The sequence below is a fragment of the Bidens hawaiensis genome, unplaced genomic scaffold, assembly GCF_021521415.1.
Source record: "Bidens hawaiensis isolate Kalapana, Puna unplaced genomic scaffold, B.hawaiensis_p1.1 tig00021032_1, whole genome shotgun sequence".
NCBI classification, from domain to species: Eukaryota; Viridiplantae; Streptophyta; class Magnoliopsida; order Asterales; family Asteraceae; genus Bidens; species Bidens hawaiensis.
In genome coordinates, this window is record NW_027493251.1 from 159,118 (window position 1) to 172,410 (window position 13,293).

Consider the following 13,293-nt stretch of genomic DNA (forward strand, 5'->3'; position numbering starts at 1 on the left):
CAAATAGGTAAATTTAGGTTGTTTTAAAATTTAAATGGGTTGATTTGGGTCATAGGTTTTAATTAAATGGGTCAAAATGGGTCACTTGAAATTTCACATTCTTATTTTTGGGTCGAAATGGATTGACAAATTTAACTATATGGGTCAATGTGGGTTAGTGTCTTAAGCAAAAGTGGCATGTTCGGGTTTAAACGGGTTTTAGATTGGAACGAGATCGGGTTCGGCTCGGATCAGGTTTCGTGCCGACACGAGTTTTAGCACTAGACGGGTTGGGTTTCCGTTTCTTTCGAGTTTTCACACTAGACGGGTCGATTTTGGTTTTTGTTTCGTTTTCGTCGACTTTTCAGTTTCGGTTAATTTGTCGGGCTTTTTTTATGAACGAGAAAAACGGCGAAAACATTTAGTTTTCTACTTTTTTCGTTTTTTATTTATATTTTGAGTTATGACTTTTTATTGGCTTTTTTGAATTTTTTTTGAAGGGTTTTGATCTTAATAAAAACCCTCAAAAAAAAATTAATAAAAAAAAATCATAATTCAAAATATAAAACAGAAACAGAAAAAGTAAAAAAACTAAAATGTTTCGTCCGTTGTCCTCGTTCAACAAACAAAAAAACCGACCCGAAACCCGTTTTGACCTTTCCGATCTGGACCCATTACGACCCGGACCCGTTCTGAACCGAACCTGTTGACCCTAACCCGTTCCGACCCGAACCAAAACAACCCATTTTGGTCAAAACATGCTGAAACAAGCTGTTAAGTGCTGAAACGAACTGAAAAATCGCTTAAGCGAGTTGTTTCGCTTAAAAGAGCTGTTAAGCGCTGAAACGAAATGAAAATTTGCTTAAACGAGCCGTTAGGTGCTGAAACGAACTGAAAAATCGCTTAAGCGAGCTGTTAAGTGCTGAAACAAACTAAAAATTCGCTTAAACGAGCTGTTAGGTACTGAAACAAACTGAAAAATTACTTAAACGAGCTGTTATGTGCTGAAACGAACTAAAAAATTGCTTAAACGAGCTGTTAGGTGCTGAAACGAACTGAAAAATCGCTTAAACGAGCTGTTAAGTGCTAAAACAAACTGAAAAATTCGTTTAAATGAGCTTTTGCTATTAAAACGAGCTCTATCGTGTTGAAAACGCGCTGATTCGTTGGTAAAAAAAACTGACCCGAAACCCGTTTTGACTCGTTCTAACCCGAACCTGTTGACCCTAACCCGTTCCGACCCGAACCAAAATAACCCTTTTTTTAAGTGACCTGTTTCGACCCTAACCCGTTTCAACCCTAACACGTTCCGACCCAACCTAACCCATTTGCCACCTCTATGTGTAACCCACAAATATGTTTATCTAATAGTGATTACACGATTCAGAGAATGATCCAAGCTGCAAAATCTTTATCTACATCGCATACAAGATTACCAGGTATGTTTGTTTGTTTAATTGATTGATTTTAGTTTAGACAACACAATATATACAATAAAGCTTTGGGCTAATTTTTTAAAAATCTTTCAACCCTAAAATTTATAACTAGATGGCTCCCTCACCCCTTATTCAATCTAACTTCATATCACTATCCAACCATTATTGTCACAAAAGGTTGCACGACATTGTCCCCCTTTGCATGTAGATTTATGTCTTGTTAATTTTAGATCAGGCATTGATTTTTAGAGGTTCATTTTTAAATAAATGTAGGCTTTGCTAGGTATGTTTTTAATTTTTTTATATCTATCTATGTTTGAATTTCATATGCATTGTAATATCGGAATTTTCTACCTAAAATGAAATAATAATAAATTTTTATTCATAATTTGTGGGCGTAAGTTCATTTTAATTGCAATGAAGATTGGCCCAACGTGTCTTGTATTAAACTAGGGTCGAAAGTGTATGTTCGATTTTGGTACCCAAAGTCTAAACAAATGGACTTAGATTTGTACTCATTTTTACCCTAACTTAACTTCTAAATTAATATTCTCCTCACCCAATTCGAGTTTGCAAAAAGTGGAAGCTAAAGTGGGTGCTAATAAGTTAAAAGTTACTTCAAAGAGGAGAAACTCAAAAAGGATTAAGCATCTATACTCCAATAGGCAATTAGGCATTACATGTGTTCTTCATTTTATAGCTTTATCTTGGTTAAATTATTTAGCGTTTCATTCTAGTGTTCTTCGATGTCTATGAATCTCTGTTACCATATAAATGTTTATGTTACTTGATTTTGTTATTCATAATGTAAATCCCATTATATAGGGAAGAAAACATAAACCTATACAAACTATACTAGGTAACAAGATAAGCATAAATCAAACACATATTTGTGAATATCTGTAATATATATAATATATCTTGTATATATCGTCTAATATGATGGCTTTCCTCTTGTTGAAGGCAACGATGAGAGTGAATAATTAGCTTTGTTTTCGTTTCGTTGGACTAGCACCCAGATGCTTTAAGTGTTTGAGAGACTTTGTCTCTTCCACTGGTCACCAACCCTAGAACACAGTGAATAGTTAGCTGCTTTCATATTTTATCAACATCCGTTAATGATAAGAAAATAAATGTATATGGCGAGTTTCTAAGATTGGCTACTTTTGAGGCTTGGGGGGGGGGGGGGGGGGGTTATCACTCATCACACACCTCACCTAATCAAATGGTGCCACATCACCAACCCCAAATCCATCACATGTGATGGTTTTTTACTAGGGGTGGTGGTGTGGTGTGGTGTGGTGGTGTGTGATAAAATTTTTTTTGTTTTTGATTTTTTGTTTTTTGCAAGATTAAGTGTTACAAAGATAAATAAAAACCGACAAAAAAATGGTTGATATAGGCCTCGTCACGTTTCCGGCAACTTAGCCGACTTTTATATCATTTTTATAGCATTCAAAAGTTCAAGGTTTAATTCGTAAATTATTCTAAATTCTGTTTAAAAGAAATGTGAAAGTTAAGGGGTTAAATGTGTAAATTGTATTTAAAATATAATAATAACAACACTAACAAAACAAACGCAATAGCATTACTCATCTTCCCTGTTATTTTTCCGGTGACGGCTCCCCCCCAATGGTCATAACCACCCCCCTCCCAACGGATAGATTTCTTGGTTTTCACCCCATCTCACGCGTGACACCCATCACGCAAATTCCATTTTTTCCGCGTGACAAAGGGGCGGCGGCGGTGTGGAGAGGCTCACCACGCGTGATGGGAGCTCCATCACGCATGCCCCGCCCCCCCTTATGAACATGTTTTGGTCGGAGGTTGTTAGAGCTATGGCCAAACGTACACAGTCTTAATTTTCTTATTTATTTTAAACTACTTATATTACAAAATATGGTTAAACTATACTGATCTAAACAATCTCATCAAACAATAAATATAAATAATAACACTTCAACTAAACTTTTTAAAACAAGTGAACAACAAAACATTAAATTTAGTATGATAATAACAATTTCTAGATCCATGGTTAAGATTAAGTGCCGAGTTGGAGTTTGGTTCACCTAACATTTGTAGTTATCAAGGCATTGTTATTTGACGTGTATATTGGCTAAGAAAATTCAAGAATATAGTAAAACCCAAAGCTACTCCAAATTAGTCATATAACAAAGAGCCACACCGGAATGATAGAAATATACACTGTATTTATAAGACTATATGCTGTAGTTTAACTAGTACATGTTAGTTAAAATGTGTGTCATTATTACATAGACAATAGGGCTTTACTAGCCCGGCTTTATTTGAATGTTGTGGTTTAACTAGCAAATTAATAAATGGATTTTTTTGTAGCCAGCGCCCAATGGGGTGAAGGTGCATGATGGGTTGTTCCCTTGCCGGATTGGAAGGCTGATGCTTTGTGTGTAACTCGTTGGTGTGGATGTAAGTCGGAATATGAGGTTTATCAACAGTTTGGCTATGAAAAGGGCATCTAGTGTTGTGGAACTGACGAGTTGTCTCTCCCTAGGTTTCGGGACGTGAGCTTTTTTGCTTCGTTCATGTATGGGAGTCGCAAGGTGTTGATCGGTCTCAGAACATGCCAACCTATATAGGAGCCACATGATGCAAAGAAACAACACCTGTCACACTCCAAAACAAATTGAAATAATTTCGAACCTGTATATATTGGCCATATAACATCTATACGAGTTGTATAGGTGCACCTGATGTCCAAAATAACATATGTGGTGTGTGACTAGCCTATGCCTAAAAGTATTGTTATTACTATTTTGATTTTTTTAAAGTTTATTCAAAATAATCAAGAGTCGTTAAGAGGAGGCCATGATTACCCAATCAATTGATAAGGTTAGACTTTGACTTTTCCAGCCAAGTAGGGTTTCTGTACTGAAACCCATACACACATATCATATATATCCTATTAAAGCTATGTTTTTGTTTATATATATATATATATGTATATTACACATGGCCATACTAGTGCAACAATTACCTCTTCACAATGGAACTTTGTGTGACCAAATCAAATGGCAAACTGGTTGCACCAAGCGGGCCAACTCCGTCAACCATGCTTGATCTATCACGAATCGATAGACTACCAGGTCTTAGATTCAATGCACGAACACTTCACGTGTTTGAGCCAATCGGCCCTCATGGAGCCGCACGGTCCATCATACGTGAGGCCTTGTCGAAGGTTTTGGTCCCTTACTATCCTCTAGCAGGCCATCTTACTCCAGATGGTTCCAGCATCGATTGCACCGGTGATGGTGTTTGGTTTGAGGAGGCAACGGCCACTTGTAGCCTTAACTCGGTTGGTTACTTTAAGGATTTCACATCGATTTCATTTGACGACTTACTTCCATCCCACCCTCTTGAAAATCAAGGAATCGATCCTCTTGTTCTAATGCAGGTATAGGAAAAACACTGTAAAATAGTAACCAACTTCCAAGACAAGAGCATGTCTGAGCCCATTAAAGCCGATAAATTTATTATTTAATATTTTATCCTAAACTATGCATTTCTCTTACGCAGATAACCGAATTCGATGAGGGCGGGTTCGTAATAGGCCTCGTATTTAGCCATACTATTTGTGATGGTCTAGGAGCTGCACAATTTCTTACTGCAGTCAGCGAGTGTGCTAGAGGTGTTGACCCATTGACCGTCACCCCATTATGGCACCGTAACTTCATTCCACCATCTTCAACCACCATTCCGCCACCAAATTTCACACCACCAGATTACCGTCTCGAGCAAGCCACCATTGACATTCCACTCAATCAAATCACTCAACTCAAACATAAAATCAAGGAAGAATCTTTACAACAGTGTTCCAACTTTTGAACTTATAGCAGCCATTTTATGGATGAACCGGACTAGAGCAATTAAATCCGGTTCAGAAAGTAAAACAATGAGACTTGTGTTTTTCGCAGACTGTCGGTCGCTGGTGTCACCACCGTTACCAAAAGGTTTCTACGGAAACTGTTTCTTCCCGGTCACTGTAACCGCATCCAACGAGACACTAGCACAAGCACCGATCATTGAGGTGGTTCGAATGATTCAAGAAGCCAAAGCTAGGCTGCCAGAAGAATTCTCCGACTGGATTAAGGAAGAAGTTGGCCAGACAAATGAAGATCCTTTTGCACCACCATTAGGATATGAAACTTTGTTTATTACGGACTGGAGAAGGCTTGGTTTCGAGCAAATTGACTATGGAAGTGGACCAGCAGTTCATGTTGTTCCGACGCAGGGCTCGGCTGTCATACCTTCTGCGATTATCGGCAGCGTGCCACGTCCAGATAAAGGGATACGGCTCATGACATGGTGTGTGGAGAACCACCATCTACGACCTTTTCTTCAATCCATCCCTACAATATTACCTCATTAATTAAGTTTTGTCACTTTGAAGTTTCTATATCATACCATGGTTTTGATGTTAATTTCTGTTTCATTATCTTTATAAACTTCTTTTTATTTTTATTTTGTATATATAAAACAATAAAAAACGTTGTCACTTATATATCAGTGGTGTCTGTAACAAATTGGATAAATATTAATAAAATTGTTGAATATAAGACTAGGTATTGTGGAGCATGATTTGTTAACCTAAAGTGGTGTCATCTAGATATTAAGCCATTAACTAACTTATCAAACTTGTGTAATGGAGGTTTTAACTAACCAACACCTATTATTATTCAATATTTTTTATTTATAAAAATTTTGAATAATGATATTACTGGTTAAGAATTAGTTGGCCCCACATCCCCTCACTCTTAGCGCTCCCCATCATGGGCGAGGTTAAGGAGCGGTATTTGACGGATGACAGTGGTCCTACAAGGGGAACACACGCGTCATCACAACTAGTGGCTAATAACTTGCATGAGGTTACTAGTGGCGTAGACGACTGAGTCACTAAGTAGGGCTACAATCATATTTAGGGGTGTTCATCGTATCAGATAACGGATTATTCGTTTATTCAGTTCAGATTGTTCGGATTTAAAATATTTTGGACCCTATCCGATATCCGATATCCGATCCGAACTGATTTAGGATGGACTTGGATCGGATTCTGTTAATCCGAATAACCCGAAATAAACCGTAAAACAAACGTTCAAACAAACGTCTAATTAAATAACAAATTCAAAACCGGAAGATTAAAATAAAACGTACATAAACAAAAGTCAAAAATTACAAACATATCATTTTAGATGAATCAAACGATCAACACTAAGTACATACGAAAAATGACATCCTTTAAATGTTGAATATCATTAAAGTTTAACCTAAATCCCGAATATCGTATATAAATATTTAGTGATAAAGCTGTTCTTGTTGTTATTGTTATTATTTTAGCTTTCAGCATCTACCTGTTCTTAATTCAAAAGAAGACAAGTGAGCCGGCCGGCCATGTTTATAGACAGACCCCTTCAAGGCCATCTTTGGCTTTGGTTATAAATTTGTATGTAACAATGGATACCAATGCAACAATCACTTCATCACAATGGAATTTGGTGTCACCAAAACAGATGGAAAACTAGTTGCACCAAGCGGGCCAACACCATCGATCACACTCGATCTATCACGAATAGATCAATTACCAGTTATCAGACGCACTGCACGGACACTTCATGTGTTTGAGCCAATTGGCCCGCATGGTGCTGCATGGTCGATCATACGTGAGGCCCTGTCCAAGGCTTTGGTCCCTTACTATCCTCTAGCCGGCCGTCTTTCTTCAGATGGTTCCACCATTGATTGCACCGGCGATGGTGTTTGGTTTGTGGAGGCATCGGCCGCTTGTAGCCTTCACTCGGTTGGTTACTTGAAAGATGTCACATTGACTCCTTTAGACGAGTTACTTCCATCCCATCCTCCTGAAAATCAAGGACTCGACCCTCTTGTTCTAATGCAGGTATGTAGTCTATGAGGACTAAATCCGTTTCTAAAGAAGACAGTGGGTTATCGTCATTATATTAGGGTCGTTATATTCAAACACCACCCCATATTATAGTTTATTTTTGGATATACTTTTTAAATTAAATAGGCAAGTGGATCAAAAAGTTTACAAAATTTTGACAAACCCAATGAAACAAAGACACTAAATCACACATTAGGCACCATTAGGTAGCAATTTATTCTAACGTTGAAATCCAAGAAAAATGATTTGGCGCGCAGCACCACAATGTGACATGTGTCGAGCCTAGGCTACAAAGGAGCCTAAAGAGAACAATCATGCAAAGAAGATGTTGTATGCAATAGTAAGGCTCTTTCGCATCCCACACGCTAGAGGACAACGGGCTCCTATGGAACCAACCTAATCAGGTACAATAGTTGCTAACATGGCCGGCTTAACGAGTTTGGAGGCCTAAATTGTTGCCAACATGGCTGGCTTAACGGGTTTGGAGGACTAAATCGAAACAAAATTTTGTGACCCTTTTAATGACCATTATGACAAAAAAAAATAATAATAATAAAAGAAATGCTTGCTACAAGTTATGAACTCATGACTCATAGCTTAACAATAGCCAAGTTTGTCACCCGACCAATACATAACCTTGAGTTTACTTTGTCCATTATAATATATCTATATATAAAGGTTTTTTTTTTTTGAATTTAAAGACCTTAATTAAGTGTAGGCCTAAAGCACTTGCCTCATTTCGCTGGCCCATGGATCGGCCCTAGCTACCAACACTCTGATAAATAGGTAAGCTCCTGCATAGCTGAACGAGTCTTGCACCATTTTAGCCGGCCTAAGTAAGCAACCTAACAAGGTACTGTTTCAGCGTTACCTTCTAATGACAACACCTTCTTGGCATGATCATCCTCTTTAGGCTCGCTCCTCTATAGCGTCAGCACGAAACATGTCAGATTGTTGTGTTGCAAAATCATTTTTACTAGTTTCCGCACTAGGCCAAAGTGTTGCCTAGATTATGCATCTTTGTTTCATTAAGGCTGCCCATTTTTGAAAATCTGTTTCTGCTTTATGATTTATGATTTTTTTTTATCTTAATCATGCATTTTTCTTATACGTAGATAACAGAATTCGGCGACGGGTTTGTAATGGGCCTCGTATTTAGCCACACAATTTGCGACGGTATAGGGGCCGCACAATTTCTTAATGCAGTCGGGGAGTACGCAAGAGGCATTGATCCTTTAACCGTTGAGCCCTCATGGCACCGTAACTTCACTCCACCACCACAACCACCACCTCCAACCACCGTACCACCACCAAATGAGGCAGTACTCCCGGATTACCATCTCGAGCAAGCCAGTATTGACATTTCCCTTGACCACATTAATCTACTCAAACAAAAGTTCATGAAAGAATCCCCAAAAAAACATTGTTCGACTTTCGAAATTGTGGCAGCCATTTTATGGCAGAACCGTACGAAAGCAGTAAATTCAGGTTCCGAAAATAAAACAATGAAACTTGTGTTTGCCGCAAATTGTAGGCCTTTAGTGACCCCGCCCTTACCAAAAGGTTTCTACGGTAACTGTTTCTTTCCAGTGACTATTACCGCATCTAGCGAGACACTAGCAAAAGCCCCAATCGTTGAGATGGTTAGAATGATTCAAGCGGGCAAAGCTAATGTGCCCGAATATTTTTCCAAATGGATTAGGGAAGATTATGGTCCGAATAATGAAGACCCTTACGCAGCATCGTTGGGTTATGAGACATTGTATTTAACTGAATGGGGATGGCTTGGTTTAAACGAAGTTGACTATGGAAACGGACCACCGGTTCATGTTGTTCCTATGCAAGGCTCCGCGGTCTTGCCGGTGGCGATTGTGGGCAGGTTGCCACGCCCAAGTAAAGGAGTACGGCTCATGACATGGTGTGTGGACAAACACCAACTTGAACCTTTTCTTCATTCCTTCACTACAATCTTAAATCATTAATTGCTGTTGCAGATTTAAAATTTGTATTTCATATTGTGGTTTGTGATTAATTTTAAGTTTCAATACGTCATTGTAATATTGTTGTATGTCTTTAAAATATTAAAAAAGTTGTTGATTGTTGCTATGAATATGCCTTGCAAATGTATAATCAAAGGATACAATGGTAGAATAATGAAGGTAGAGTAACGAAATAATAGCATTAAAAATCACTTACAAAATAATGAAACTATGAATTAACTGATTTTTCTTCTAATAGTGATAGTTACTAACGGATCCAATAATTTTTTTAACGGGTTTACTTTTGTAAATGTCCCATTTTTGTAGGGTAGAATATAAAATTTTTTGGGTCATTTCGACAGTTTGAGTCAGGTAGCTGGGTAGGGTTCATCACATAATAAAAAAATATAAAATATTGTAAAAACATATTATCATTAAAAAATTAAAAACAAATAATATAAATACAATAATCTTTTTTTTTTTACTTGGGTAATAAGATGAATTTGATTTTCTTTTACAAGGACCATATGAAATATCATCTAAATTTATTTTAGACTATTCATTACTTGAATATGATAAATCCAAAGTTTGATGGTTCTCTTTCAAAATTCTCTTAACATTCATAATGCATTACCTACAAATCAAATTCAAGTTTAAACAAATTTTCATCTAGCTCAAGCTAGTTTCTAACAAATTAACAATAAACAAGTAAACAAATTAACAACTAAAAATTTAAACAAAATTAACAAGCAACAATTTAAAGAAATGATCATATTAACAATTTAAACATATAATGAGTCAACAAATTAACAACGTAGAATTTGTTTAGAATTTATTTTAACAAATTAACAATTTAAACATTCAAAAAAAGTTGTAACAGACGGGATTCAAACCCGCACAGGACACTAATGTTGCAATACAAAGTCTTAATACATCAGTTGTTCAGCTTTGATAGGGGTTCACTCTAGTTACTTTATATAGCATTCCATTAAAATTTCGAAACTCATGGTGTTCCGTTAAACCCCTCTCGGACTATGTAGATCTGCCCCCGTTGATAGTGCCAAATAAGAAGCACAATATTAATTTGTATATTGCTACCCACAACTAGACTTGGTAAAGAGGTCTGGATAACGGTGGTGGTGTGTAATTGTTAAATGTTATAAGGATGGTAGAGGTACCTTTGGATACCCCTTGCGGGTAGCCACTGCTACACCCTTGTCGATTCCTTGCCTAATGCAATCGGGTATACTTCATGGGTATGCATTTAAACACTTTTTCCTTATGATTGATATGGTTTCTTAGTCTAATATTCATTCTTTATATACAAAATAAACGTATTATTTTTACGTAATTCGTTTTTGTCAAGCGACTGTATCAACCGTAATATTGATTGTTGGATCATCTATTATATTATTTCAATCTTTGATGTTTTATTAAATAAATACACTAATTATCATGTTAGATGAGTCATTTGTTGATGAGTGTCACACTGAAAACGGGAAGTATATGAATGAGTAATATATATCATGGGTTAGGTTAATATAAAAAAATGAAAAATAAGAGAAACAATCTTGTCGATTGATTTTAAATTTAAGATTGTGATTAATTAAAGAGAAAAAAAAATTAATTGAAAGTGCATAAATAAAATAGTGCATATTTGTTGACTTTCCTTTCTCACATACAAGCAAATGTAAATTCTTCCATCATATTTAAACGTTCATAATTTTTTCGTACGACAATTTAAATAAAATTCACTGTAATAACAAACGTTTTTTATCTTTAATATGAGTATCAAATTGTTGTAAAAAAACTAACAAAAAAATTTATGAGTTTTTATACATTGTGTTATTGGTTGGCCATTGTATTTTCTAATTTAGTTTTCTATACATAGTGTTTTCAATTGGTAATATTGTTAAAAATAAAATTTAAAACATAAATTAAGTCATTATATCTTTTGTTCGTTATTGTGTCTTAATGCTCATCATTTTATCTTTTGTTTGGCATTGCAAATTTTATATTCATCATTGTGTTTTAGTCATTATGTATTATATTCATATCATTTGTATTATGTACTTACTATTATGTTTTACGTTTCAAGTCACTGTGTAATATGTATTAGATTAATTTGTTATCATTTCATAATTATATATACAAATTAGGATTACAAAACGGTGTTATTTCACTATTACAATGTTTAGATTTTAGCCCTGCTTGCGGTGCGCACATATGATGTATATATGTGTGAACCCTCGGGTGGGCAAAAGTGAAATTGCACTAATTTTGACGTTATTTTACTAATCTCGTGAAAATAACATTAAAAGTGACGGACGGTTAATCAGGCATCATGTAGTGGCGTTGATAGCTGAAAGATAAGGGTACATGCACCGATCAGCCGGTGTCCCGATGATTGAGTGCCATGTGCCTTATGTCCAAGGCTTGATGCAAAACTACTATCGAGCCGGGGGTCTCACCGGAAACAGCCTCTCTATCCCTATGGGGTAGAGGTAAGGCTGCCTACATCTTACCCTCCTCAGACCCTACCATAGCTTTGCTATTGGTGGGATATACTGAGTACGATGATGATGATGATGATGAATGTTTAGATTTTATCATTTTTGAAAAAAGAAAACACAATGATAAATAAAGAGACATAAGACGAACAAAAAACTCAATGACATGATTGTTTTCTTTATTTTTTATAAAGCAAAGTCATACTCATATTAAACATAAAAGTACACTTATTATTATCGTGATTTTTTTTAATTATCGTAGTAAAAAGTTATAAATGTTTTATAATAATGATGGAATTAAAATGTGTATTGCGTGTGAAGAGATAAAATATGTGTTTTTTTCCCTTTATGTCACCCCTTGTTGACCCGAACTTAACACTTGACAATTAATTATGACTTGTCACCATTTTCATTATTATAACATTTTGTATAAGAATTCACCCATATAAATCTACCATAATCGAATTATGTAATTTACTGTTTTATAATTGTTTTTATGTAAACTCTATGCAATTTTTTTTGTAGACTCTTTTTATGTAACTCTTTTTTATTGTTCTAAAAAAATCATCCAATCATTCAAACGATTTCAGTTTAAGGTAATGATCCGGCACTGACTCTTCGGATGTTGACAATTAATATTTTTAAAATTGTATTTTATTAGTAATAATTTTAATAAGTTTCATAATTTACTTGATGTTTTACTGATTTTTGATATTTTATTGATGCTTTTAACGAATTTTGTATTTTTTTAAATCGTTTAAATGAGTTAGTATTTTATTTTATAAATTATAGTGTATTTATGTATATGTAGCTAACGATATGTTGACGAGTACTGTGTAGGATAGTTTATGGTCGGTGCAACGGCCAAGGTGGAGAATGTGATTGTTGGGCACGGCCACACGGGGATAGAAGGAAGAGCCGTTGAGCTTTACACATAAAAAAGTTATTTAAAAATTTAACATTCCCTAAGGTATTTTTCGTCCATCTTGTTACATGTTCTCTATCTTTATCTAAATCTCCTATATTTTCATCATTTCCCAAACCCATCATTAATCCATACAATCCAAACAACCCAATCTTCCAAAATTGTTAATTGAACTCAAACCAACAACCTAACCCAAACAAAAGATTCTATGATATTGGCAATTGGAGTTTACCCTAGAACAGCCAAACGCAAGCTACTAACGAAAGCGTCTCGAAACACAACTTGAACCCAGTGGGCCTTCGGGCGGGTGAGTTTTTCCTGGAACTAGAGATAATTTGGAGACACTTAAGGGCTCCGTAAGGCTGGTGAAGAAACACTAAGTGACCCCGGGCAGATTACGGATAATCTGGGGGTTAAATAGATGTTTCCCACGAGTGTTAGGTCCGGCAAGATGGTTATTCTTCTGATGACCTGCAAAACAGACATCGTGAGCTCGTCACTGAGAAAGGGGGGGGGGGTACCTCCTTGTGAC

General features: G+C 36.0%; 1 protein-coding gene and 1 pseudogene across 2 annotated transcripts; both read left to right on the forward strand.

Moving 5' to 3' along the window:
- The first annotated feature begins 4,437 nt into the window (after positions 1–4,437).
- LOC143562532 (acyl transferase 5-like) lies at positions 4,438–5,820 on the forward strand (annotated as a pseudogene). Its single transcript, XR_013140497.1, has 2 exons — positions 4,438–4,845; positions 4,968–5,820. The product of XR_013140497.1 is annotated as an acyl transferase 5-like (transcript).
- Positions 5,821–6,933: 1,113 nt separating this feature from the next.
- LOC143562533 (acyl transferase 4-like) lies at positions 6,934–9,392 on the forward strand. Its single transcript, XM_077050307.1, has 2 exons — positions 6,934–7,341; positions 8,463–9,392. Exons 1-2 carry the CDS (start codon positions 6,934–6,936, stop codon positions 9,327–9,329), a joined length of 1,275 nt encoding a protein of 424 aa, XP_076906422.1. The 3' UTR covers positions 9,330–9,392.
- The last annotated feature ends 3,901 nt before the right edge of the window (positions 9,393–13,293 follow it).